The sequence below is a fragment of the Pleuronectes platessa genome, chromosome 8 (assembly GCF_947347685.1).
Source record: "Pleuronectes platessa chromosome 8, fPlePla1.1, whole genome shotgun sequence".
NCBI lineage: Eukaryota > Metazoa > Chordata > Actinopteri > Pleuronectiformes > Pleuronectidae > Pleuronectes > Pleuronectes platessa.
The window spans coordinates 13,605,992-13,633,464 of NC_070633.1; the positions used below are offsets into that span (position 1 = coordinate 13,605,992).

At 44.2% G+C, this 27,473-nt stretch overlaps 1 protein-coding gene and 2 long non-coding RNA genes across 5 annotated transcripts; 2 read left to right on the plus strand and 1 right to left on the minus strand.

Moving 5' to 3' along the window:
- Positions 1 to 7,079: 7,079 nt before the first annotated feature.
- On the plus strand, positions 7,080 to 26,345 carry mtnr1c (melatonin receptor 1C). The gene is given in 2 exon segments (XM_053429620.1): positions 7,080 to 7,299; positions 25,193 to 26,345. Coding segments are annotated over 2 exon segments (1,086 nt in total). The 3' UTR covers positions 26,059 to 26,345.
- On the plus strand, positions 11,426 to 13,552 carry LOC128446524 (uncharacterized). Its single transcript, XR_008339584.1, has 4 exons — positions 11,426 to 11,526; positions 11,933 to 12,115; positions 12,735 to 12,821; positions 12,949 to 13,552. It is a non-coding gene; the product is annotated as an uncharacterized LOC128446524 (long non-coding RNA).
- Positions 14,447 to 16,514, minus strand: LOC128446525 (uncharacterized). Of its 3 annotated transcripts, XR_008339587.1 has the most exons (5): positions 16,463 to 16,514; positions 15,837 to 15,923; positions 15,645 to 15,709; positions 14,931 to 15,078; positions 14,447 to 14,642 (listed from the first exon to the last, which is right to left on the minus strand). It is a non-coding gene; the product is annotated as an uncharacterized LOC128446525 (long non-coding RNA). The 3 variants fall into 3 exon arrangements; XR_008339585.1 differs by lacking the exon at positions 15,645 to 15,709 and having other exon boundaries at positions 16,463 to 16,513; XR_008339586.1 differs by lacking the exon at positions 16,463 to 16,514 and having other exon boundaries at positions 15,837 to 16,244.
- Positions 26,346 to 27,473: the final 1,128 nt, after the last annotated feature.

Consider the following 27,473-nt stretch of genomic DNA (forward strand, 5'->3'; position numbering starts at 1 on the left):
TTGTATTTCATGCATTTTATAGACAGAGCAAACTTCCAAATTAGAAATTATCCTCATAAAGTGAAACCAGCCAAACACTACTTATATCTTTAAGGAGCTTCAATTTAGTTTTGTTTTTTTAAGAACCAATAAACCGCAGCCTTGTGGAAAACTCATACGGGCGTCCAGTGAATGAAAACACAAGGTTTCTCCATCACAATCACATTTCATTCAACCCGAGAACCAGAGGCTTTTATTTTCTCCCTGCAGAGACAAACTCACGATGCTGCAATAAAGAGGCATCAGGCTGGGAGAGTGAAGCCTCTGTTGGAGGATATTGAATTTCCTCTTCCATCAAGACAGAGGACAGAGATTTCCTTCCCCTCTTTCGGTAGAATAAAAGAGATTGAAGTTTATTATAACACACGCTGACGTGAGCTGCTGAGACATGTCAGACCACTAAAGAAAGTGTGGTTCGATTTTTTTTCTAAATGTGTAATGTGCTTTGACTAGACTCTGCTGCAGGCGTCTTCATGCTTGATGGTGCTGGTTAAATAGGTACAGCCGTCACACAAACACACAGACAAAAACACACACACACACACACACACACACACACACACACACACACACACACACACAAAGCCCCTCGTCACATAAATGTACATCTTTTCTGCATTGTTTATTCTGCAGATACCGATTTCTGTGAAAGGCTCACATTGGCAGATTCTTATTTGGTAGTGTGGTTATATATAAATACACACACACACACACACACACACACACACACACAAAGCCTCTCTTCACATAAATGTACATCTTTCTGAGGCTGAAAATGAGTTAATGTATGTGTTTCGTCAGTGCCTCTGTCACTGGACAGTCAATAACTGTGTGACAGTTTAAATAACATAGGAGAAGTTCTGGTTAGGATTATGCTATGGAGGAGCACAGTTTGCTCTGTGCTCTGTGAGTCTGAAACGTCACATCCAGAAATCTTTGTCCATCCATCTGTCTGTCTTCATTTTATCGGATTCACATTTGTATTGTTCAGGGCCCAAGGAAATGCATTTTCAAATTTGATGAAATTTGGATACACGATACGGTCAATATTAATAAACTTTGATTAAACGGGTGACCAGGGCTCTGTGGCAGCAGCTGGGATTCTTCAAAGCAAATTCACACAACAGCAAGTGCACGACAACAGCATGTTCACGACAGCAACTTCTTCGGTTCTGCGTATAATCAACCAAACTGCACCCAGGGAACTGTACTGTCCCCCTTCCTCTTCACCACATACACTGCTGACTTTAAGCACTGCACTGAGTCGTGTCATCTGCAGAAGTTCTCTGATGACACGGCCATTGTGGGGTGTGTTGAGGGCGGGAGGGAGGCTGAGTACAGGGACGTGGTTGACCGCTTTGTGAAGTGGTGTGGGGATAACCGCCTGCAGCTCAACGTGGCGAAGACGAGGGAGATGTTGGTGGACTTCAGGAGGAACAAGCCCCTGCCCTCTCCTGTCTGCATCGGTGGGACGGATGTGGAGGTGGTCCCTGCATACAAGTACCTGGGTGTCACACTGGACAGTAAACTGGACTGGTCCACCAACACAGAGGCCGTCTACAAGAAGGGCCTGAGCCGGCTTTACTTCCTGAGGAGGCTCAGATCCTTCAACGTCTGCAACAAGATGCTGCAGATGTTCTACAAGTCTGTTGTGGCGAGCACCATCTTCTTTGCTGTGGTGTCCTGGGGTGCGGGCATCAAGGCAAAGGACGCCAACAGACTGAAAAAACTCATTAGGAAGGCAGAGTCTGTGGTTGGCTCTAAGCTTGTCACCCTGGAGGAGGTGGTGGAGGAAAGGATGCTGGCAAAACTGCTGGCAATCATGGACAATCCCTCTCACCCCCTCCACAAAACACTGGACAAGCTAAGGAGCAGCTTCAGCCACAGACTCATTCAACCCCGCTGCTCTAAGGAACGACACAGGAAATCGTTCCTCCCAACCGCAATAAGACTGTACAACTCATCTACCTCTGTCAGAGCCACCATCACAGAACTGCACTAAATATACCTGTCTCCTTGCACTGTGTACCCTGTACAACACTCCGCTCCATATACTAGAACACTTACTTCACATCATATGTGATATGTGTTAATATAAACCATATTGATATTATTTTACATTTTATACAATAATATTGTCTTTTGCACACTCTGTCTACTTATTCTTACACTCATAGTATATTATATTATCTATTGTATAGTCAAATACTTATATTTATACCTCTACTATATATCATATCATATTATATCATACTCTTTATATATTCTTTGTATATATAAGTCTATATACATATATTTATACATGTGTACATGTTATTATTATTATATTTACTATTATTATTATATATACTGTTGCTGCCATTATTATTAATGCTGCTATTATATTGGTATAATTACTATCATATATAAATATATATTATGTTATATTATATACTATATATACTGTACTATTTTTATATACTGTCTAACAATAACATTACCATCATATCATCAGTACTATTACCATCATTTTGCCACTGCACCTTATCTACCTATTTATCTTGTGTTTCTGTTTTTATTCTTTCTACCTCAATATTTTTTATTTTATTCTGTTGTATTGTATTTTATTTTATTCAAATATACCGGCTGCTATGACGACTTAATTTCCCTTCGGGGATGAATAAAGTAATCTATCTATCTATCATCACCAAAGTCCAATAAAACCAACCCATTAAAAACAGAGAGGTCTGGAACAGGCACTGCACTATTGGTAAACCAGCAATGACAAAAAGAGATCATCTCTATGATATTGATTTTCCACTGATGTACATAAGCTATAGTTCTGTATGTCACATGCACCATGAGTATCAATGCACACTGGGGGTGAAATTTTCTTATTTCTGGTTTCGGTTGTCAAATTGAAAAAGACTGACTTTGGAACAATTTTTACTTTGTCTTGTTGTAGCAGCTCCACAACAAAGGCTCCTTCAGAGACTCTCTGCACCACCCTGAGGGACATGTTGGTCTACAGTAAGTTATCTCATTTCCTTTTATCACAGACCACTCACCAAAAGTGAAGCCAAAGCATTGCGATTGCCTCCTGGTGGCTGGCTGCATTTTGGTCATAAACCTCACCTCATGCATGTGACATAGGGGACATGGACCAAAATAAAAGTAAAAAAACAGGTGACATTTTTTAACTTTAAAGATGGTTTCTGTTATTTAAATTAGTTCATGTCACACTGATGTTTTTTTTTCAATATTCCAATTTTTCAGTTTTGTTTTAATTAGTTATTCGATGCATTAAAAAATGAGGTGAAACGTCATGATTGACAGCTGAGTCCGACTGGTGATTGGTTGAGTGCATGACTCCATACCCAGATCGCTGTTGATTTAATTTCTGCATAGTGGGACTAAGTGGAGACGGGTCTGCCATATTTATTTACAGTCTATGAGAGAGTTTGTTTATCTTTGGTAGTCGACTGTTACAGATGATTTACTGGCTTAAAGATAAATGAAGGCAGCAGGGTCACTCTTAATAAAACCAGTTATTTTACCACTGAACAAAAACAACGATAGATAAAACCAATATCAACAACTTTATGCATATACAGATATTATGTACAATTAAATTCAGGAAAATTTAACATAAATAAGATGCTGTACAACCTTGCAGGGTGTACAGCTGTTGTCTGATAGGTGGAGAAGCTAAGTCCTGCCTTCCTGTTACTGGACAGGAAGTAGGATTTAAGTAGGAAGTGGGAAGTGAACACACCGTTTGGTTTTTGGCTATTAAGTCCAATAATTAACAAATAAATATTAACTGTGCATTTTTTGTCTGTATCTGTGCAGGTTGGTGCTGAGCAGGTTGTGGTTATTTGTTTATTTGTGTTAATGACAGGAGCCAGGACACATGCCCCATTATGGAGAGGCGGTGGTCTAGTGGCAGAAACTTGGACTATGGGCAGAGAAGGTCTCTGGTTGATCTGTCCAAAAATCCAAGAGTCTCCCTACCCTGTCTAGTGCCCCTGAGCAAGGCACCTTACTCCCCCAACATCTGCTCCCCGAGCGCCGTACATGGCTGCTCACTGCTCTGTGTGTACTGCACCAGATGGGTCAAAAGCAGAGATTAAATTTCCCTACCTGCATGAGTGTGCCTTTGCATGACTGTGCATGTGTTTGGGATGAATAAATGCATCTTATTATATTCATCATTACAAAGGACCATTTCATGTTACACAGTTTGTTGGTTGGTTGGTTTGTTTGTTTGTTTGTCAGCAACATTACACAAGTACAACAGAACAGAGTTCCAGGACATGTGATCGGAGGAAGTGGTTTGAACTGGAAAGAACCCATAAAATTTCGGGCAGGGATCCAGGAATATTTTTTTGTTTAACTCTCTTAAACATTGCGAGACACAGTGCTTTTGAACATTTCACAGTTTTACGAGGGAATTATTCACGGCTCTTGATGAGCAAAATAAGGCACAGAGAACAGACATGTGAAATGTGGTGCCGCTTCATTGGATTTAAGGGGACTGTTGTGGAGGAGGTATGTGAGAAAGTTAAGGAAGGATTGTGGTTCATGTTTTTTCAGATAACACTGACTGACAGCTCAGTCGGAAATTACTGCTTGTGTGTGAATATGACATGAATCCACATTAGTAATTTCAGGATGTTTTTGGAAACAACGTCGGCCCTGTAGCACAGACAAGAGGAGAGTCTCATTGTGTTCCTCCTTGGCTGAATATCACAGTTGCCATGTGGTCAGGAGGGGGACAGGCCCAACTCTTCTCTTGAACATGTACCCGAGGGACTTTCTTCAAAAATTTGGTCTAAAAGTTCCCTCAATAATTAACTGCCTAGAAGTTTGGTGTTCGAAGGTGAAGGTCAGTGTTTTTTCCCCCCACATGAATTGGACACAATGATGAACTTCCATTATAACCCAAAGGTTGTCTTAAACGTGACTTCATAATGTTCTACAAAAAGACTTTTATGGCCGTTGTTCAAGACCATAACTCAGGAACAGAAGGGGAGACTGTGATGATATTCCCTGCAACCATGGTTGGCCGAGGCATACGACCACGAGGCAGTACTTCAAACTTTCAAAAACCGCTCTTCACAATTAATCATTACAAATATACTCGGGGCTTTTCTGGCCCTCTTCAGTCAGGACGACAACATAACCCTCTCTCTTCCACATCCGGAAAGCTCAGCCTTTGGGTGTGAAGAGGTTTATGGAATCTTTTTCCAGTGAAACATAAACATGACTGTTCTTCAAAAGCTGGTCATAAACAACTGGATTCTCTCCAAGAGCTCCAAATGTTAATGTCATATTTCACAAATTTGTATTGTTTTGGCGAGGTTGCGCTGGAGCTCTTTTCAGTAGTGTGTCTGTCTGTGTGTGTGTATGTGTGTGTGTGTGTGTGTATTTAAATATAACCACACTCTACTGATTAAGAATCTGCCAATATGAGCCTTTTACAGACATCAGCATCTGCGTTTACAGAATAAACAAAAGCAGAAAAGATGTGCTGTTGAATAAGAATGTAGAGTTATTTTTCTCTTCAAGTTCTAAACATTTGGTTTTATTTGTGTTTTCTATTTATTTATTTTTAGTTGAGGGTTTATTGTTCAATTGTAAAGTGTAAAGCCTCAATTCCATTTCTTTGTGAATGGTTTGAACCGATTGATTTAAAATTTGTTGTTGAACTGGACAGCAGACATATACTGTACATGCAGCCATGGCAAATAAACAAAATGACAGCTATAGAACATCTCTTTGGATTATAATTGAAACGCTATCTGCTAATTTCACATGTCAAAGCACAGAGCTATGCTGACCCTAACCATGACACTGTAGAATATATAATATACAGTATGTGACCAGAGCAAGTCAATGGAAACACACAATTGGAGATGTCATAACTTTGGCTTTATGGATTGTTGCTCGGTTAAAACAAGACATTTGAAGATGTCGGGGATATATGGAAAGATGTGAGGGGCGTCATTACAGATCATAATGTTAATCTGTTAATCTGGAAAAATATACAGATTCATCAATAGTAGAGATAATTAGTTGTATCCATAATGTCAAGAAGATGTCTACAGGGTGAAACTACAGCAGCTGGCTCAATAAAAAAAAAGCTCCTTATAGAAATTAGAACATTCTATAGTGCAAATCAGTATTTAAAAGCCAGTTGTTAATGTTTTAAAACGTTCCACTTGGGTCATTGTAGACTTCTTTGTAACACCACTAATGCACGATTTATAATCAGTGGTAAAATATGAACCATTTGTTCTTGTGTGTGTCTTTTACTCTTTGTAAGAGTCACAGCCGGACACATGAAGGCGCCATTTCTATGCGCACGGGAGGCTCGTCAGTTGAGCTCAGTCAGAAACTAAAGCAAGTTATGTATGGCTGCTGCTGTAAAGCTTCAAATTAAAACAAGGTAGGCTGCAGAATCCTGCCTGTCTCGACTCTCCACGACTCCACATCCAGTCAGGTTGTTTTTTAATGAGAGTTGCGCAGAGACGCGGCTCAGGGCGCAAAGACTGCACATTATCTACAGCTCTTAAACAGCTTCAAATCATCAATCTGGCTGTTGGTGATAACAGTGTAGTTGTATTAGTGTGCACATAAGCCAGCATGGGGCTCTCGGCTGCTCAGTGTATTCGCTTCGCACCCTCTCATTCCCATTACGCACAGGAGAGCGCTCACATGCCTTCTGGACGAGCCATCCTCGCTGACATGGAGCAGCGCGCAGGAAACCATGGTCACTCATGAGGACCACACGGAGGGCGGCGGGTAAACACGAGCCACTGGCATCTTCCCTTACTTAAACAATTTGCTCCTTCAATTTCCCTGCGTGCGTAAAATGTCCTGCTGATCATATTATCAGGCTAGCGCCGGTTCGCGTCCTCCACAGGCGGAGGAGTGCGCTCTCGTCCCTGAAGAAGTTCCAACACATCATCCCTTCTGCTCTTCTTTTATTTTTTTGCTTCTGTGAATATATATTTTTTACTTTCCATCCGAGCTGGGCAGCGGGGGCTCCCAGCATGATGGCCGCTGCGCCCTGAGGGGAGATGGATTTGGAGGTGAGGGATGCGAACGCGTCGGACTGTTTGTCCCGGAATGAGAGCGACCGCGGACCTGACGCTTCCTCCGGGGGAATGTCCACTGCGCTGGCCAGCGTGCTGATCTTCACCATCGTGGTGGACATCCTGGGCAACGTCCTCGTCATCCTGTCCGTGTACAGGAACAAGAAACTGAGGAATGCAGGTGAGAGAGACGGAGGAAAAGATGAAGAAGTGATGGATCTGTAATGGAACCACAGAGATGCATATAGAATAACGTATGGGGGGGGGGACTTTAATGTTTAAGCCAGGCCTGGGGTGATATAATAGGGAAGAAGGAGCTAAGTAACTGTCTAATGGATCTGAATGATTGTCTTTTTATTCTAAAATAATCCTATTAAAAGTGACTCCGTCCATCGAAACAATGGAACCATTAGTTCCATTGATGACCCACAGTAGTCTTTGTGGGATGTCCTGCTTTGCCCTCTTCATTCATAACTCAAATTATGTAATATAACGTGTGACCTCTGTTTGGCAATCAGGCCAAAAGTGACCCCCCCAGTCCCAGTGAGTCTCCACAGCCTTCCTTGTCTGCCTTCCCATCTCTTCATAAATAATAACAGCCCCTCTCCCATTTTCCTCCGTCCGCCTTCACCATTGGTTTCCTAATCTCAGATAAATCACACGCCAGGATTTGTGCTGTGACATGAGCTGCCAAGGTGAGAGGAGCTTTGTGAAGTAGTTCAATGTCCTTTGGTGCAGGTTTTTACTTTTTTTAAATGATGTCAAACGCAACCTCAGACTTTGTTGTTGTGTTGCATGTGAAGGTTCCTGAAGAAGATCTTTCAGTATACGATCACTTGATTAACAGTTTTCTTTCTGCAGTGTAGTTTTAATTTGGGCCAGAAGAAGCTCAGACTTATCTAGGAGAGCTTTAATATATATTTTCGGAACATAATACATAATGCTTTGCTTCAGATTTGTAAAATGTTTTATGTATATCACAACCGCAAGAAATAATAATGTGTCACTTATCATGGGAAGTATCGATATTGACTGAACATTTTTTTTCTCGTCTTAATTTCTATCCTTTCCTTTCACTAGCTGGGTGAGAAAATGTAATATAGTTTTTATGTGAACCACGATATGCAGAGGAAAACATCCTTAGTCAATCATGGTTTTAGTTTTCCTGTTACAATTAACAGCTATAATCAACACATTACATCACGGTTAGAAAAATATAAACTACATTTGGATATTTTGTTTTTATTACCAAAAGGTGAGTGCATGTTACTTTCCATAAAAGCATAAAATCTCAGTTACCTCTTCCAAATGAAAAGTTGAAATTATGTGTGATAAAATGAACCCCTGCACTTTGCTTTGCTGTTCCGGCCAAACACTCTTCAGTCCAAAGTTACACACGTCTTTACTTCAAGCTTTAAAATGTGTCTCTTTTTATTTATTAATGTTTCACTGAGTTACACACATTTTTATGGCTGTTATATTATTTTTAGATTTGCTTTAGAGAGGGTGTTGCACTTTGTGATAGAGGGTCCAGGGAAAATAATTTATTTAATGTGAAATGTTTAAAAACACACAGTTTCGGCTCCACAATCCAATCTTCGAACAATCTTCAGCCGGCTTCAGTCGTATCTTGCAAGTGACGTGTGTTGGTGTCTCTTACTTTCCATAAAACCCAGATAGTATCTTTTGATAGCCAAAGCCTGTTTGTTGTGGAAAACAAGGAAGAATCATTTGGGGCACTAACACATAAACCGGGGGCCCTGCAGGGTTTATGTTTTACAAGGTAGAAGCCATTATGCATATTTTATTCTTCAGTCACAAGAAACATAAAAATATCATAAGAACAAGTCCAATTTCCCTGTGATGGTATGATCCGACCTCATGACGTTCTCTCTCCAAGAAGAACAGAGATGTGTTGTCCTGTTGGCTGGAAGCAGGACGAGGTCGGGCTGCAGGAACCATACGTCTCATGTTGAATGTATACACTCCGTTGATCAAACGGTCCCGGGGGTTACAATGAAGTCAGGAAACCCCTACACTGACGCAAAGACACTGAACAAAGTGATCACAGCTTGATGCTAATGAGAACACGCAGAATTAGACGGCGGGATTAGGTCAGCAAGTGTTCGGAATAATGAGCTTTTAATCACAATTTGAAGTACATTACATAACCGCTCCGATGTGGGGCCCGTGTGCAGCAGCCAGAAGCAGTTTGGCCAGAAGTTTTGGAACCAGAAGAATAATTCGATTATCTGGTTTGCAGAAAAATGACACAGTCCACTGGTCTCGAACAAGAGGCGAGGGGTAAATGGCCTGTTCAAAAGTCTTCCTCATGCTGGCACACCACAGACACTGCACTGATTGCAAACCTCGTGCCACTGGTCCCCTGCTCTAATTGGACCGACCGGCTCATCCAGTCACACGAGAGCGACTGGATGAGCAGTGGTGTGGCCGTTGTGTCCTGTCAGCAGCACAAACCTGTAACTCCTTCAATCCTCATGCTATTGTTTTTTTGTTTAATTTTTAAGTGTTGTGTAACCAAAATTGTTGGCGCCGTTAGCCTATCAACAATCTCCTCTCTGTTCTTAACCAGCTATTTATACGTGTGGTTCACTTTGTATGAATGCTTAATTGTACAGAGTTTCCGAAAAGAAATCATGGATGAAGCTGATGAACACTGAGCAGCTGTAGTAGAAAGCAGTAGAATGTACTTTGGCCTCATTGATGGATTGTTTTGTTAAGGGCTGACAGGTGTAGTTTAATATAACAACAACCTCTGGCTCTACAAGAAGCCATGATATGACTTGCAGTTGGTAAGGAGTCAGAAACAGATTGTTTTTTGGGGGAGGATCTGGTGTTTCAGACAGACGGAAAAAAGAAGAATCCCATCTCTCTCTCTCTCTGTTACACACTCTTCTGACTGCTAGTTTGCTTCCTCTCTCTCTCTCTCTCTCTCTCTCTCTCTCTCTCACACACACACACACACACACACACACACACACACACACACACACACACAACACACACAGAGAACCAAGACCTTTCTGCTCCGCTTCACTTCAACACGCTCGCCTCGCACGCTGCCTCAACCTCCAAAATGAAACATGCATGTGCACACATTTTGGAGATGCTGGCATCTAGTGACAATACGTCCGTGCTCCACTTTCTTTATATATATAAAAAAAGGGGGGGGGGGGGTGTTTGGGAGCCATATGTTCCAGGCTTCTCTCCAGTTTGCAGACATAACAGGATCTACCCAGTGAACCTTCAAAAAGAGGAAGAGCGTGGCACCGTTGGGCCGCCAATGTTAACACTAGAGTTTCCCACTGGGGTTAGACTAAAAATACACAAATAAAATGTACTCAAGAGAGGGGAAGGGAGGCGCATAGAAAGAGAAAGAAAAGGATGAAGGCAATCAGATGGAGGAAAAAATGAACTAATGACCCTAACTGTGCACATGCCTGCGTGCGTGTTGAGCTGTGTCTGCATTGAGGGGCCGCTTCCTTCGGAGATCGTGGTCCACCCGTCTCACAAAGACCGCATCCTCCGTGGATCACCTTGACTCCGAAGGCCGAACTGAAAGGAGACGGTCTGGTGTTCAAAGACTTTCTGTGATCACCAGCTTCTCCCGCCCTTATCGCTGTTACCTAGCAGCAGGGCCGAAGTTGTACATGATGAGAAAGTTTAATGCCCCTTGTGTTGAGTTTTTACCAACCCAGTCTCATCAGAAAACGTTCAATGGCAACGTTGGTCCACTTGGAACGACGTTACCATCTCACAATCTGGCCTCTCAGATTGTGAGATGGTAACATTTAGTCCTCCCATTGTTTTGCATTGGCGTGTTCTCACGTCACATGACTCTCAAGCTCCCGTCTGCGGAGAGGAAAACATGGCGGAGATTCCCTGTTTTTTCAGATAAAAATATAATTTTGTAACTTAGTTTGGGCATAAAAATACATTCTGACACCATTTCTAGCGAGAAATGTGCTCTTTGCTTCCACAGTCTTCAGCCAGTTCGTGCTTATGATAAATATTTTAATAGTTATCACGCATGTTTTTATCGTTGCTATGACGGTTGCCATGCCACCACGGCGCAGCGTGGTGTTTAAATCACCGTCCCTGCGTGGTGTCCTTCAGTGATCGTGAATGTTATTCATGTTATATAATAGTAATATTTGAGGCTAGATTACATCTCTAATGAGAAGGATCCTGCGAGTCTATTCATACCGAGGCCGGCCCAAGTGCGCGACCGGACCGGACCGAGTGCGCGACCGGACCGAGTGCGCGAGCGGACATGACGTGTGGCTGTCGTAAAAACCCTATTTGTAAACAACCAGACCTTTAACTCGGGGCTGCGTTATAAACACGGAGCGCTTGGAAGACCACGATGTCATCTTCCTTCTGTCAGGTAAGTAGTTTATTGTTTTTAAAGATCGTTACGATCTAGGTTTACAGTCCGAGTGCGGAGAGAGTCCGTCAATCCACACTATGGACGCTGTTCATCAGCTAATACGCCATTGTTAGCCACATGCTTCAGGCCACGGTAGCCTGTGCTACCTGGGAGGTGAATACATGGTTGTTGAAAACCAGTTCAAGACGCTTAGCTCATCATTGAGGGACGCTACAATATAAATATAAACATGAATTTGATTTATGAATGCTTTAGATTAATAAGGAGTGTATTTGTCTACCATTACTCCACAATATCAGATCAATTTGGTTTAATGTATAGTATGCAATATGACAATGTTTTCATGTTATGGAGTTGCGATTCATTTTATAAAATAATTGCTATGTTATGTTTTTTAATCAAGGAGGATCAAAGTGAAGCTACAGGAGTTTCATTAACGTCAACAACTTGGACCGAACGGTTTGTTTTGCTTGATGAAGAGCAGGAAGGGCAGCCTGGAGAGAAAGAGAAGCCGGGTTGAGCCCACTAACATCATCCACGTACCACGAGGAAGATGAGGGAGAGAAATGATCCTACCATTAAAGAGGTACTTTTAAGTTATATACCAGAAAAAACATTTTATATAATTTGCCAAATATACATTTTTATTAAATCCCCAAAGTACGCTTGCTGACATACAAGTTAATATCACACTGAAAGAATTTTGATCAATCATGCTTCCCTGCTGTGATTGTTTAACTGGGAAAACAACTTTTTCCACAGGAAGGCAAGTAAATTTAAGGAATACATGTGCAAAGTTTTCCTCTGTTATGTATAATGATGACCCCCATCAAAAATAATGTTAGCAATATTTACACCTTTTAATTTATACTGTTTATTTCTGTCTACATGTGTGAATTTGCCTTCATTAGTTTCAGAAAAGAGCGATGATGTATCGGTCAGTGGGCGGCAGCACGAGACTCCGCAAACTAGTCTGTAAGCAAAGCAGACGAAGGCATCGAGGTTGCGGCCTGCCATCATTGTTATTTTGCTTAAGGGACTGAATATGTTTCATGTAGAAATATTAGCATTTCCCTTATATCTACCAAAACTGCTTGTTTCACAGACTGCAGTTTTGTTTTGATCCGATGTGGTGTGCAAATACAACCGTATCTGCAATGGGTTGTGGGGCATTAACATTTGTAACTCTAATTTTGTTTTGACAGACTGTGAAAAGAACGTTGAGAACATCACCACTCTACAGGAAGACACAGTCCAGTAATGGGTGTCAGAAGTTCAGTAGTGAACGACAGGTACTGTGGGAAAATGTGTGTCATTGTTGTACAATGTCCTTTGACTCTGTTTAAACAAGGTCAACACAAAAAGGTTTGATTGTAAACTGATATCGGTATGAATTCATGTTATTCTCCTCTTCACAAGAAACAAACAATCCAAATTACCTGCAGAACACCCTTGATGAACGCTTCAGCTGCATCGTCAGACTGGTGAGACAGCAAGATGCCAACTTTAATGCCAATTTATTTGTGTAACATTCTGTGACCAAATGTATAGATAACTTTTTGTAGATTGTAAAAATAGATAACCCATTTATTACAAAAAAACTACACTAGAATTACCGCACTGCGTTGTATGACTCCGCTAACCAGTGCAGTGTCCGTCTACATATTTCTACATATTTTCTCTCATATAAATGACACTGTATCTCTTGACAACTGAAACCATAAGATGAGGTCAGTGTGGCCTTGACCTTTTTACTTTAAGACAAATACAAAGTTAGACAATCCGAAAACATGCAGTTATGCCTCCGGCGACTCGCTATTGCAGAGGCATTAAAACCGTAGTGTAGTAGATTGGATTTTATTGGTGTTACATTGGACATCTTGTATGGGTACACCAAAAAATATATTTGGTTTCACATTCTAGATGGCAATAAGCAGTCATAAACTCAGGAAAAATATTTCTGTAGAAAAGAAAGCCTTGTATGTGTGTATGTATACATACACACAAACGCACAATTGAGACTTTTTTGTCTTTTATCATATATTCTCAGGCAGTACTGAGTCATTTACTGAGACGGGACGTGAGGGCCTACTCTGCGTGCTCAGAGTTCAAGCCCAGCAGGCTGCAGCGGGCCTGACATATTCTGGAACAGCAGCACAGTCTTTAGATGACTCCTCTGAAGATGAAAACATGGCGAGGTACTTCTCCACTGATGAAGAACTGTGAGGGCTGTGATTAGCTACACTCTCTTGCTACAATGCTACTCATGCTACTCATGCTACTCCCTGGCAGCCTTAGGAAGGCATTAGCTTGCTGTGTGGTAGCTGTTAGCTTGTAGTATTAATGTGTTTGAATAAGTCAGGCCGCTGATTATCAGCTACGGATTAAAGTCAAACAGTTATTGCTATACTCTGTGTTGATTTCTTTAATGTTAAGAATGTTTCTCATAAGACCTTATCAGATTGCATTGTGAAACATCTGGGTCACCTAATTTTAGTGTAAAGAAGAAGGTGAACTCTTGACTAATGGCTAATTTTGCACTGAAACACAAACTTGATGTTACACATCTTAAACAATATGATATGGGAGCCACTTAGACAACCAGACCTGTGTGCTTTGCTGTGACTATAAATGACTGGAACCTCAGATAAAGAAAGTTATTTTCTGACTTCCATAACTGAGGCATTCTCTACAGAATGTAATGTGCCCATTCTACTTCAGATCCATTGGATCATTGTGTGTTTATGTTGCTTAAAGCAGAGCATTCACTGCTTTAATGTAATCAGCATCTTATCTGACAATATCATGGTGTAGAAGTGCAAGGAAATACCATTATGTTATGATCAATGTCATTTATTGTGCACAAACATTATATTAAGGCATCTGCTGGAAATTATATGATCAACAATTCTCATGCAAATAAGACTTTAAAAACTACACAAATAGTGTTTTGGAGAGGGGGGTTTCAGAGGGAGGGGGCAGCTCTGGAGAAAGGTCTGTCAATCCAGGTCTGCTGCTTGGTGTGATGGAGACATGAGGTTAGCATCAGGAGCGGAGGCTGCAGGAGGGAGCGTGGAGCTGAGGCACACCTGTACTGCTTCTCTTGAGAAGAACTGAAGGACACAAACAAACCATAGTGTTAAATTATGAAGATGGTTCCCTCTGATTTTTTTTTTTAAAACATAAACGTCAGACAGGCCACTAAAAACTAAAAATGCTGAAGCTAACAGCTACGGTAGCTGTTAGCTTCAGCATTTTTAGTTTTAGTTTGCTGTTGGGTAGCTGAGCTACCCAACAGCAAGCTAATGCCTTCCTAAGGCTGCCAGGGAGTAGCATGAGTAGCATTGTAGCAAGAGAGTGTAGCTAATCACAGCCCTCACAGTTCTTCAGTGGAGAAGTACCTCGCCATGTTTTCATCTTCAGAGGAGTCATCTAAAGACTGTGCTGCTGTTCCAGAATATGTCAGGCCCGCTGCAGCCTGCTGGGCTTGAACTCTGAGCACGCAGAGTAGGCCCTCACGTCCCGTCTCAGTAAATGCATCAGTACTGCCTGAGAATATATGATAAAAGACAAAAAAGTCTCAATTGTGCGTTTGTGTGTATGTATACATACACACATACAAGGCTTTCTTTTCTACAGAAATATTTTTCCTGAGTTTATGACTGCTTATTGCCATCTAGAATGTGAAACCAAATATATTTTTTGGTGTACCCATACAAGATGTCCAATGTAACACCAATAAAATCCAATCTACTACACTACGGTTTTAATGCCTCTGCAATAGCGAGTCGCCGGAGGCATAACTGCATATTTTCGGATTGTCTAACTTTGTATTTGTCTTAAAGTAAAAAGGTCAAGGCCACACTGACCTCATCTTATGGTTTCAGTTGTCAAGAGATACAGTGTCATTTATATGAGAGAAAATATGTAGAAATATGTAGACGGACACTGCACTGGTTAGCGGAGTCATACAACGCAGTGCGGTAATTCTAGTGTAGTTTTTTTGTAATAAATGGGTTATCTATTTTTACAATCTACAAAAAGTTATCTATACATTTGGTCACAGAATGTTACACAAATAAATTGGCATTAAAGTTGGCATCTTGCTGTCTCACCAGTCTGACGATGCAGCTGAAGCGTCCATCAAGGGTGTTCTGCAGGTAATTTGGATTGTTTGTTTCTTGTGAAGAGGAGAATAACATGAATTCATACCAATATCACTTTACAATCAAACCTTTTTGTGTTGACCTTGTTTAAACAGAGTCAAAGGACATTGTACAACAATGACACACATTTTCCCACAGTACCTGTCGTTCACTACTGAACTTCTGACACCCATTACTGGACTGTGTCTTCCTGTAGAGTGGTGATGTTCTCAACGTTCTTTTCACAGTCTGTCAAAACAAAATTAGAGTTACAAATGTTAATGCCCCACAACCCATTGCAGATACGGTTGTATTTGCACACCACATCGGATCAAAACAAAACTGCAGTCTTTGAAACAAGCAGTTTTGGTAGATATAAGGGAAATGCTAATATTTCTACATGAAACATATTCAGTCCCTTAAGCAAAATAACAATGATGGCAGGCCGCAACCTCGATGCCTTCGTCTACTTTGCTTACAGACTAGTTTGCGGAGTCTCGTGCTGCCGCCCACTGACCGATACATCATCGCTCTTTTCTGAAACTAATGAAGGCAAATTCACACATGTAGACAGAAATAATCGGTATAAATTAAAAGGTGTAAAGATTGCTAACATTATGTTTGATGGGGGTCATCATTATACATAACAGAGGAAAACTTTGCACATGTATTCCTTAAATTTACTCTACTTAACTTGTATTTCAGCAAGCGTACTTTGGGGATTTAATAAAAATGTATATTTGGCAAATTATATAAAATGTTTTTTCTGGTATATAACTTAAAAGTACCTCTTTAATGGTAGGATCATTTCTCTCCCTCATCTTCCTCGTGGTACGTGGATGATGTTAGTGTGTTACGGTTTGAAGGAGGAGATGGACCCAAGATGCAGAGGTTATAACAAAAAGGGGATTTAAGATACAAAAACGTCTTTAACAAGACAAAAACAAAACAAGAACACTAACAAAAGTAACACTGGCGACAAGGCGCACTGAGAACAAGGAACGAGGAAGCAGGAGAAGCTGGTCGAAACCGCAGGAACAAACAAACCATTTCTCACGACGTGGGGAGAAAACAACTAGTACAACCCGACACCAGACAAAGGGAAACAGAGGCTTAAATACAAAGCAGGAAGACCGGGGCAATTACACCAGGTGAAACACATGAGGATTGAGAAGACAATTAACGACAGGAAGTGAGAAGCTGAAACAAGACAGTGACAGCGGGGCTACAAAATAAAACAGGAAATAGAAAACCATAAACATAAATGACTGAGCGTCACAGTACCCCCCCCCCTCAAGGACCGGATCCCAGACGGTCCATAACGAGCACCGAATCGGGAGGGAGGAGGGGGGAACCGGAGGAGGGACTCCGGGACGTGCCCAGGTTCTCGGACCGACGGCTCCGTGGCCGCTTCGGAACCTGGCATAATGTCTCAGGTGGACGGCCCCGAGGCCGGACAGGAACGCAACACGGGGGCTCCTCAGGAGGACGGCCCGGAGGCCGGTCAGGGACAAAGTACATAGTCTCAACCCGACGGCTCCGTGGCCGCTTCGGGGCTGAGCGCAAAGGCTCGGGAGGACGGCGCTGTGGCCGCACAAGAGCAGAGTTCTGAGGCTCTTGGGGGCGGTGCCGTGGCCGCTCAGGGACAGAGTTCAAGGGCTCAGCTGGACGACCTGGAGGCCGGTCAGGAGCCAAACACGGGAGCTCCTCAGGAGGGCGGCGCCTTGGCCGCTCCGGGACAGAGTTCTGAGGCTCAGGAGGGCGGTCCAGAGCCCAGCACGGGGGCTCCACAGGCAGGTGGACCGAAGACCAGTCAGGGGTAGAGGGCAAGAGCTCCGACCTCAACCCTGGACGTGGGGCAAGAACTGGAGCTGGCACCGCGAGGATCTCCGACGCCGAAACACAGGGGACGTCTGCCGAGAGCCTCCGGCGCGGAGCAGGCACAGGAGCAGGGACCGGAGCTGGGTGCAGAGCTGGCACCGCGAGGATCTCCGACGCCGAAACACAGAGGACGTCAGCCGAGAGCCTCCGGCGCGGAGCAGGCACAGGTGCTGTGTGCGGAGCCGGCACAGCGAGGATCTCCGACGCCGAAACACAGAGGACGTCAGCCGAGAGCCTCCGGCGCGGAGCAGGCATGGGAGCAGGGACCGGAGCTGGGTGCAGAGCTGGCACCGCGAGGATCTCCGACGCCGAAACACAGAGGACGTCAGCCGAGAGCCTCCGGCGCGGAGCCGGCACAGGAGCAGGGGCCGGAGCTGGGTGCAGAGCTGGCACCGCGAGGATCTCCGACGCCGAAACACAGAGGACGTCAGCCGAGAGCCTCCGGCGCGGAGCAGGCATGGGAGCAGGGACCGAAGCTGGGTGCGGAGCTGGGTGCAGAGCTGGCACCGCGAGGATCTCCGACGCCGAAACACAGAGGACGTCAGCAGAGAGCATCCGGCGCGGAGCAGGCACTGGAGCCGATGCTGGAGCAGACGCCGCTGTGAGGACCACTGACGTCAGAGAACGAGAGAAATCAGCTTGGAGCCTCCGGCGCGGAGCTGGGACTGGAGCCGATGCTGGAGCAGACGCCGCTGTGAGGACCACTGACGTCGGAGAACGAGAGACATCAGCTGGGGGCCTCCGGCGCGGAGCAACGACTGGAGCAGGTGCTGGAGCAGGTGCTGGAGCAGGCGCCGCTGTGAGGACCACTGGCGTCGGAGAACGCGAGACTGAGAGCCTCAGGCGCGGAACAGGGGACTGCGACCCAGTCGGGACTGGAGGTGGCTGGTCCCTGTGAGCCTGCTGCTGGAGGGATTGGCTTCTGCTGGGGATCCCCTCTCGCCAAGGTCCGCAATCCGCCAGAGGAAACCCCTTGAGGTTGCGGGGTCCCCAAAAGACTCCGTCGCTTCCAGCGTACAGGACAACGGATGGGGCTGGAGGGTGGCGCCTGCGAGCTGGCCTTAAAGATGCGGGGTTACTGCTCCGACCTCCGCCACCAACTGCAGACCTCTGTTGAAGGCTGCGGGGTCCACCAAAAGCCAGGCGGGTTCCCTCAAAAGGGTTTGAGAAAAGAAAACTAAAAAAAACTAACCTCTGCTGGGTCCATAGTTTGGTCGGGTTGTTCTGTTACGGTTTGAAGGAGGAGATGGACCCAAGATGCAGAGGTTATAACAAAAAGGGGATTTAAGATACAAAAACGTCTTTAACAAGACAAAAACAAAACAAGAACACTAACAAAAGTAACACTGGCGACAAGGCGCACTGAGAACAAGGAACGAGGAAGCAGGAGAAGCTGGTCGAAACCGCAGGAACAAACAAACCATTTCTCACGACGTGGGGAGAAAACAACTAGTACAACCCGACACCAGACAAAGGGAAACAGAGGCTTAAATACAAAGCAGGAAGGCCGGGGCAATTACACCAGGTGAAACACATGAGGATTGAGAAGACAATTAACGACAGGAAGTGAGAAGCTGAAACAAGACAGTGACAGCGGGGCTACAAAATAAAACAGGAAATAGAAAACCATAAACATAAATGACTGAGCGTCACATAGTGGGCTCAACCCGGCTTCTCTTTCTCTCCAGGCTGCCCTTCCTGCTCTTCATCAAGCAAAACAAACTGTTCGGTCCAAGTTGTTGACGTTAATGAAACTCCTGTAGCTTCACTTGGATCCTTCTTGATTAAAAAACAGAACATAGCAATTATTTTATAAAATGAATCGCAACTCCATAACATGGAAACATTATTGTCATAGTGCATACTATACATTAAACCAAATTGACCTGATATTGTGGAGTAATGGTAGACAAATACACTCCTTATTAATCTAAAGCATTCATAAATCAAATTCATGTTTATATTTATATTGTAGCGTCCCTCAATGATGAGCTAAGCGTCTTGAACTGGTTTCAACAACCATGTATTCACCTCCCAGGTAGCACAGGCTACCGTGGCCTGAAGCATGTGGCTAACAATGGCGTATTAGCTGATGAACAGCGTCCATAGTGTGGATTGACGGACTCTCTCCGCACTCGGACTGTAAACCTAGATCGTAACGATCTTTAAAAACAATAAACTACTTACCTGACAGAAGGAAGATGACATCGTGGTCTTCCAAGCGCTCCGTGTTTATAACGCAGCCCCGAGTTAAAGGTCTGGTTGTTTACAAATAGGGTTTTTACGACAGCCACACGTCATGTCCGCTCGCGCACTCGGTCCGGTCGCGCACTCGGGCCGGCCTCGGTATGAATAGACTCGCAGGATCCTTCTCATTAGAGATGTAATCTAGCCTCAAATATTACTATTATATAACATGAATAACATTCACGATCACTGAAGGACACCACGCAGGGACTGTGATTTAAACACCAAGCTGCGCCGTGGTGGCATGGCAACCGTCATAGCAACGATAAAAACATGCGTGATAACTATTAAAATATTTATCATAAGCACGAACTGGCTGAAGACTGTGGAAGCAAAGAGCACATTTCTCGCTAGAAATGGTGTCAGAATGTATTTTTATGCCCAAACTAAGTTACAAAATTATATTTTTATCTGAAAAAACAGGGAATCTCCGCCATGTTTTCCTCTTTGCAGACGGGAGCTTGAGAGTCACGTGACGTGAGAACACGCCAATGCAAAACAATGGGAGGACTAAATGTTACCATCTCACAATCTGGCCTCTCAGATTGTGAGATGGTAACGTCGTTCCAAGTGGACCAACGTTGCCATTGAACGTTTTCTGATGAGACTGGGTTGGTTTTTACATGTGTGCCATTAGCTGTTCTGTTGAGTTTGATAGTGTGATACTCAAGCATTGTGCAGGTACAATGAACCCTGGGATAGGTTGAGCCGAGATGGATCCACCCATTGGAGCTTTTTTTTCTCGGTCATAGAAGGCCGCATTTGTCGGGCGCATTTCAAAACAATGTCAAAGAAAACACCCACACAGATCGACCAGTTGTTCAGTCTGTTTTGTTGGCCAGGAAAACAGATTTGGTCAAATGGATTCTAACTGCAACCTGAAACACTGGACGTCACCATCTTTGTGTGTGTGTGTGTGTATAGACTGCACCTCCAGTGGTAGGACCTGTGGGTTGTCGGGCTGGGGTGTGCAAGGTGGAGGATGGATGTGAGTTTTGTGAAGTCATACATCATCTGCCGTCTCTCTCCACAGGCATGAATAAAACCTGTAAACGGGCAGTGTCCAGACGAGGAGGAGGAGGAGAGGGGCGGTAGGGGGGGGGGGGGGGGATAATTGAGTCAGTGGATTTGTGAGTCAAACCAGAAACCAATTTAAATTGACAGCACAGATCCACGGGGAATATCACTTAGCACACTACATTAAACATGTCTTCTTTCCTCCCAGACAGCAGTAAAGTGGATTGACATTCAGCCCTCTCGTGTGGTTGAAGTGTGGAGGTAAAGGATATTATCAGATTAGGATTATCTGACCACCCCACACCTGGATAATGTTATCTCATGTTTATATTACATCCAACCTCCCGCTCTGCTGTCGGAGGCTGTTTCGCTCTCTTACGTCTCAGCTCCTCCGAAGTGAAAACCTCGCAGCAGACGTCGCTTGTGGTCTGATTGATTGACGGGCCGATGTCCGTCGGGCCCAGCGGGTCAAGCTCTCTCAGACATTCTGTGAGGTCTGATAGGTGGACGCTCTTTGATGATGACGACCATGAGTTTGGCCGGGCTCGCAGACGGGAGGCTGTGTCACCAAAAGGCAGCTTGAGTCAGTTTAATGTTAAACTTCTTAGGAAAAAGAAGAAAAAAACCCACTATGGCCTCCAGAACGTGGGTTCATGAAGTAGTCACTTCTAATTCATCAGCGGTTATGCCCTTGCCGAAAGGTTATGCTTGCTTATTTATGATAACATGACTGACTGAGTCGAACGTAATCTTATTTGGTATATATGCATTTGTAGTAATAAGCCTCGCGCTGCTGGATTAAAGCGACGCCAGCCCTCCTACATGTTTTCTTTTTTTAAATTTTGATTTTATGAATTCATCTTTGCTTCAAAGGTGCATTTCCAGGACGAGTGGTGGGATAGAGATGGTGGGTTTGACAGAGCAGTGTAAGCCCCTGAGATTCACTTGTGCACACAGCGATGCCAGTTGTCATATTGGATATTTACTGAGCCGGCAGGCTTTTCTTTTCTTCTTCGCTCATTGTTTATCTCCTGCACTCGCATCTTCATTACGGAGCCTATTCTTGCTCCACCACATATCCCGTTTTTTTCATTTTCAAACAATGTTCTTTTTACTCCTCAAATACTACTCATTCAGCCGGAACGAGGGAACATGCTATAAATATGTCCACGTGCAGGTTTATATCCTCATGGAAGGGAGGATGAGAGGCAGCTCCTGTCGAACATATTTTTTGAATATGCCGTGGTTCGTGTTTGGTGTTGATGACTCTGGTGACAAATATCAGAGATGAAAATTTCTCTGCTGTAAAGGTTTTGATTTTGGTTTCATCCGGGTGGGAGGTGGGTGCTCGACTCTCGGGAGGACACTTCAAAGCAAGAGTCCGTTGATTTGAAGCAGTTTTTCACTCGGCCGACAGCTTTGCGAGAGAATACTGTAACATCAGATGGTGGTGACACAGGAGTTAAAGGGCTGGATGTCAGTCGTCCCTGGTGGCCTGTAACCAATCTGCATCCAGGTTAAACTCTATTCACCTCACACCCGATAAGAATAGCTCCAGGAGATGTCAGCGGGCACGGCTCTATTCTGGTACCCGGGCGTGAGAGTATCGCTGTTGGTCGACAGTTTTACTCTAAAACATTAATCGCTGTGAGTGCTGCGAGTTCAAGTGATGAGCACCGGGCTCCGCCGACCTGGTTAATTGAACAGCGAGAGGTAATGGTTTGTCCGATGTTTTTAATTATGAACGCCAACAAAACAAAGGCTGTCATCTGGGCCACTTTGCAGCAATCCTCTCAGCGGTGTTTTAGCACTTACCTCATCCTCTTGACGATAAGGGGGAGCGACGGTTCAGCCAGGGAGAGCTGTAAGGCCCGAGCAGGCTCCGGCCGGCCGGCGTACATGATAACACCGAGCCACATGATGTCAGCGCGGAATCAAACCTCTGCACAATGACAAATGCACACAGTGAGGACAGTGAGCATCACAAATGCAATCTGACAGATTTGCCCACTGAGCTGGCTGGAGGACGGAGAGCTTTTTTTATATATATATTTTTTTTTTATCTCATCAGGCTTGAGAAATGGCTCGAGATGTTTAGTGATTTGGAAACTGAGTGAATACCTGTATCAAAGAGAAAATGTGAAAACAACATCTTCTAAAATAAAGATACAAATTGTTAGTGAGGTAGCAATAAAATATTTCTATATTAAATGTTAGCAGGAGGTAGTGCCAGCTATGTAAACGCTACTGGACGGATTACCACGAAACGTAGTGGGAGGATGCGATATGGCTCAGGGAAGAACACATACAATTTTGGTGGGGATCCAGATCAGGGGGGAGGAATATATTTATTTATTTTTTTAGTTTCTGAGAGCGTCTTTTTAAATGTTTTCACCAATTTCCTGGAGGATAATTCATGGATCTGGATGAACATATAAATAACTCTGAGTTTGTGAAATACGGTGCACCTTGATTGAGTTGAAGGACACTGTTGGAACTTGGCAAGGGGTAAATGCTCTGAGTGCTATTCTGGTATTATGATATATGCTGCTTGATATATTCTACAGCACAGTGACAAAGCTAAGTAGGTTGAGTAGATGAGTAAAATTAGAGCGGTTGCTACACAACATATTGTAGCTGTGTTGTCGCTGTGTGTGTGTGTGGGGGGGGGGGGGGGGGGGGGGTTTAGCGGGGTTTATAACGAGGATTGATGTCCAGCATGTGTTTTAGATCCACTCCCGTCGTATCTGCCAATCCCCGCTGTTGATTCAGCTGCTGTCTGAGTGAGCGAGAGCCTCACGCCCTCCCATCTCAACCTCAGAAGGTAGTTTGTGTTACACTCACCCTGGAAACACCCCAGCGTCTGACCCAGAGTGTCGGTAAAATGAGGCCACATCACATATCACCCTTTGCAGATTAGTTTACAAAGAGGTGTGTTTATATTTATAGAGTGAGCGGTGATGTAGTCGTGCGAGGGAACCAGGCTATACGCTGGTTGAGTCAGTCATATGTTTAACATGCCTTATTGTTAAAAAGCTTTAAAGGCTGCAAACTGGACCAATCTCCTTCATTACAAACCTGTATATGTTGAACACACACACACAAACACACACACACACTAGACCCTCTTATTGCACAACTTCTCCCTTAAAACTTGGAGCACTTTTTTTGTGAAACACCAATCAGATTGCATAATGACTCCAGTGTATGCTCTACTTATCTATCTCTTTATCTGAGAAAACATTCAAATTTGATTTCTTGGTTTATTCTTCTCCTCCCCCGCCCAGAACAGCTGCACTGTAACAATATCAGACGTCATTTTCAATGATTCATGTTTTGTGAAGCGAACCAGTGTCACACCGCCATCGGCTCCGACCCCAGGAGGACAGGAAGTTGTTTGGATGTAACTTAAACTCTGCATGTTGTCATGGGAAAGTCAATTTCCCTCCTCTTGTCAGAAACAAAAAAAATTCTAATAGTTATTTTGTCATTTCCTTCAGGTAGGCTGAAGTACAAATAAACAGACAAAAATGTTCCCAAGTTAAAGTTAAATTATCAACTTTTCTTCTTCAAAGAAAGTACGTACTAATGTTACCTGATTTGATCAATGGAACAATTTGACTCTGCTTATTGATTACTTTTAAACATGTTCAGTATTAAGTAGTGTGAACATGTAAAGAAATGCTTTGTTAAAATTTGGAATAGAAAGTGCTGATATTTGCTGATATATGTAGTGGATTAAGAGTGAAGTAACTGAGTAAATGTACTTTGTCACATCCCACCACTGGGTGTATGTAGTGAAGCACGTTTTCATTGCACAGCCCTGCTGCTGGTCTGTGAGGCTTCTGTCGGGCACAGCATACATCACAGGAATCAATCCAGCACTTGTCACAATATTTCACTCAAAACCACATATATGACCCTTGTGGCAGCACTAAAGCAAAAATGATGATCCCCAATGACAGTGGGTCTCATCCTCTGGGCCATCCAATAGCTGTGGCGTGGATCGACCGACCATCAGGCTGCCGCTGCCGTCTTCAGGGCCACGGCTCTAGTTGTTGTTATAAAAAAACACGTCCAGTGAGAAGGAAAGGGTTTGCGACACAGCGTTCAAAACATTTGCCTCGATCCAGATTAGTGCAGTGGAGAGTACATGGTGAAAGCCTCATCAGAATGAGAGCCCAGCGAAGGGGCAGAGGGCACAACGAAGCTGCTCTTCTCCGATGGAAGTCGCAGTCATGCCTCCAGTGACCCAGTTTATTTTAAGGAATTTAACCCGGAGCAGCATGTGAAAGAGGAGAGCTGTTCACTTTAATTATACACCAGCGCGTTTCACTTTTTATCTGTCATCTAAACCTCTTCTGTTTCTCCAGGCAACATCTTCGTGGTGAGTCTGTCCGTGGCCGACCTGGTGGTGGCGCTGTACCCTTACCCCCTGGTGCTGACGGCCATCTTCCACAACGACTGGACCATGGGCGACCTGCACTGCCAGGCCAGCGGCTTCGTCATGGGCCTCAGCGTCATCGGCTCCATCTTCAACATCACGGCCATCGCCATCAACCGCTACTGCTACATCTGCCACAGCCTCCACTACGACCGGCTGTACAGCCTGAGGAACACCTGCTGCTACCTGGGCCTCACCTGGCTGCTCACCGCCCTCGCCACCGTGCCCAACTTCTTCGTGGGCTCGCTGCAGTACGACCCGCGCATCTACTCCTGCACCTTCGCCCAGACGGTCAGCTCGTACTACACCATCTCCGTGGTGATCATCCACTTCCTGATCCCGCTGCTGGTGGTGTCTTACTGCTACATGAGGATATGGGTGCTGGTGATTCAAGTGAAGCATCGGGTCAAACCGGAGCTAAGGACCAAGCTGAAAGCGAGCGACGTGAGGAACTTCCTGACTATGTTTATAGTGTTTGTGTTGTTTGCCGTGTGCTGGGCTCCGCTGAATCTCATCGGCCTGGCTGTGGCCATAAACCCTGAGCAGGTGGCGCCCCACATTCCCGAGTGGCTCTTTGTCATGAGCTACTTCATGGCGTACTTCAACAGCTGCCTCAACGCCATCATATACGGACTTCTAAATCAAAACTTCCGTAAAGAGTACAAGACGATCCTGCTTTCTCTTTGCGTGCCGCGTCTGCTCCTCATGGAGACGTCCAAGTGTGCCACCGAGGGGCTGAGGAGCAAGCCCTCACCGGCGCCGACCAATAATAATGTAGCGGAGCTAAATTTATAAACAGCGGTTATCATCCAGAGCCTTGTTGTGGGTGTGTGTCATGATTCACAAAGTGCCTTTTCACAAGATGTGTATCATGTAAAGAGATGAGCATGTTTGAAGAGGACACTGCTTTCTCTGTTTTCCTTTCAGCAATGTCCAACACCACAGTTCCCTCATGTTGAGGGGAAAACCATCAGTGTTAACATCGTGCTGCATCCTGACACCGCCCACTGCTTTCAATTCAAAGACTCACCGGTTAACGTGCAGAAAAGACGATTTTCTATTAAAATCTCTCCGAGTCAGAACATACCCGATCGATGTTTGGATGAGAGACTTCCCATCCCGGCATGTGTACGTCACATGCTCTGCATATTTGCACAGTTATGAGCAGGCCCACTTCAACGACGTGCCGTAATGATGAAATAAAACAATGTATAATCAATCGCCATTGTGTCTTTTTGCGCTTTTTAATGCAACATTAGTATCGAGAAAATCCAAAGAATCGTCGTTTCCCTTCAACGACACCGACCAACTGAAGCTCTTATACTCGATTCCCACTTCAATTTGTATTTAATGTTATATTTAATACACAAATACGTTTCCAGCCACTGTCTGAGCTCTGGGGAAATCTGAATCTCACGTTAGATTTTCAGTACTTGTGAGTATCTCATGCTTGTACTCACTGGGCGTATAGGCTGTATTAATTCATCAGTTCACCCCCGGGCTTGTCCTCTGAGCAACGTTGCTTTCATATAAACACACTGGGAAGATTGTCACAGCTGAGAAACTCGAAACCAGCGCAAAAGCTAAAATTTCAGACCTGGCTTTGTGTGCTAATAGGAAAAGGTTTGCATTGTTGTCTGTAAAACCCAATTCTCCCATACGGTTTCAGACAATTCCTCTGGTAAACAAAACTGTCTCATAACTGTGCAGCTATGTATCAGTTTATCTGGCTGCAGACTTCAAGGGCCCCAGGCGGCCCCCTGGGGGCATCCGCAGAACCTGGGTGATTTAGAAATTTGAGAATTGAGAAAAAAGGGGGAAGATCACATGATAAATAAAACAAGGTTTCTTGTTTATTAAATGCCCGGGGCCCACGATATGCATCAGGACTCAGAGATGTAATTTCGTGATAGTGCGAGTGTGCCCGAGCACATGTCACCCTAGCCGAGATGAGCTCTGACAGCCTCGCAGCAAAACTTCCACCCGGCAAACAAACTGTGAGCGCTTCACCTCACAGGGAGGCTCCAGGATGTCGGTGTGACACATTCTCGATAAGATGCACTGTTGCTGGAATATCAAAGACATTTCACATTTCCCAATGTCTGATTTATAAATATTTTAGCTTTATTTTTGTATACGGCTGCAGCTCAGCCCGTAGAGGCTGCCTGGTTGACGGTAAAACCTCTGTGGTTGACTGCAGAGGCGGGAAT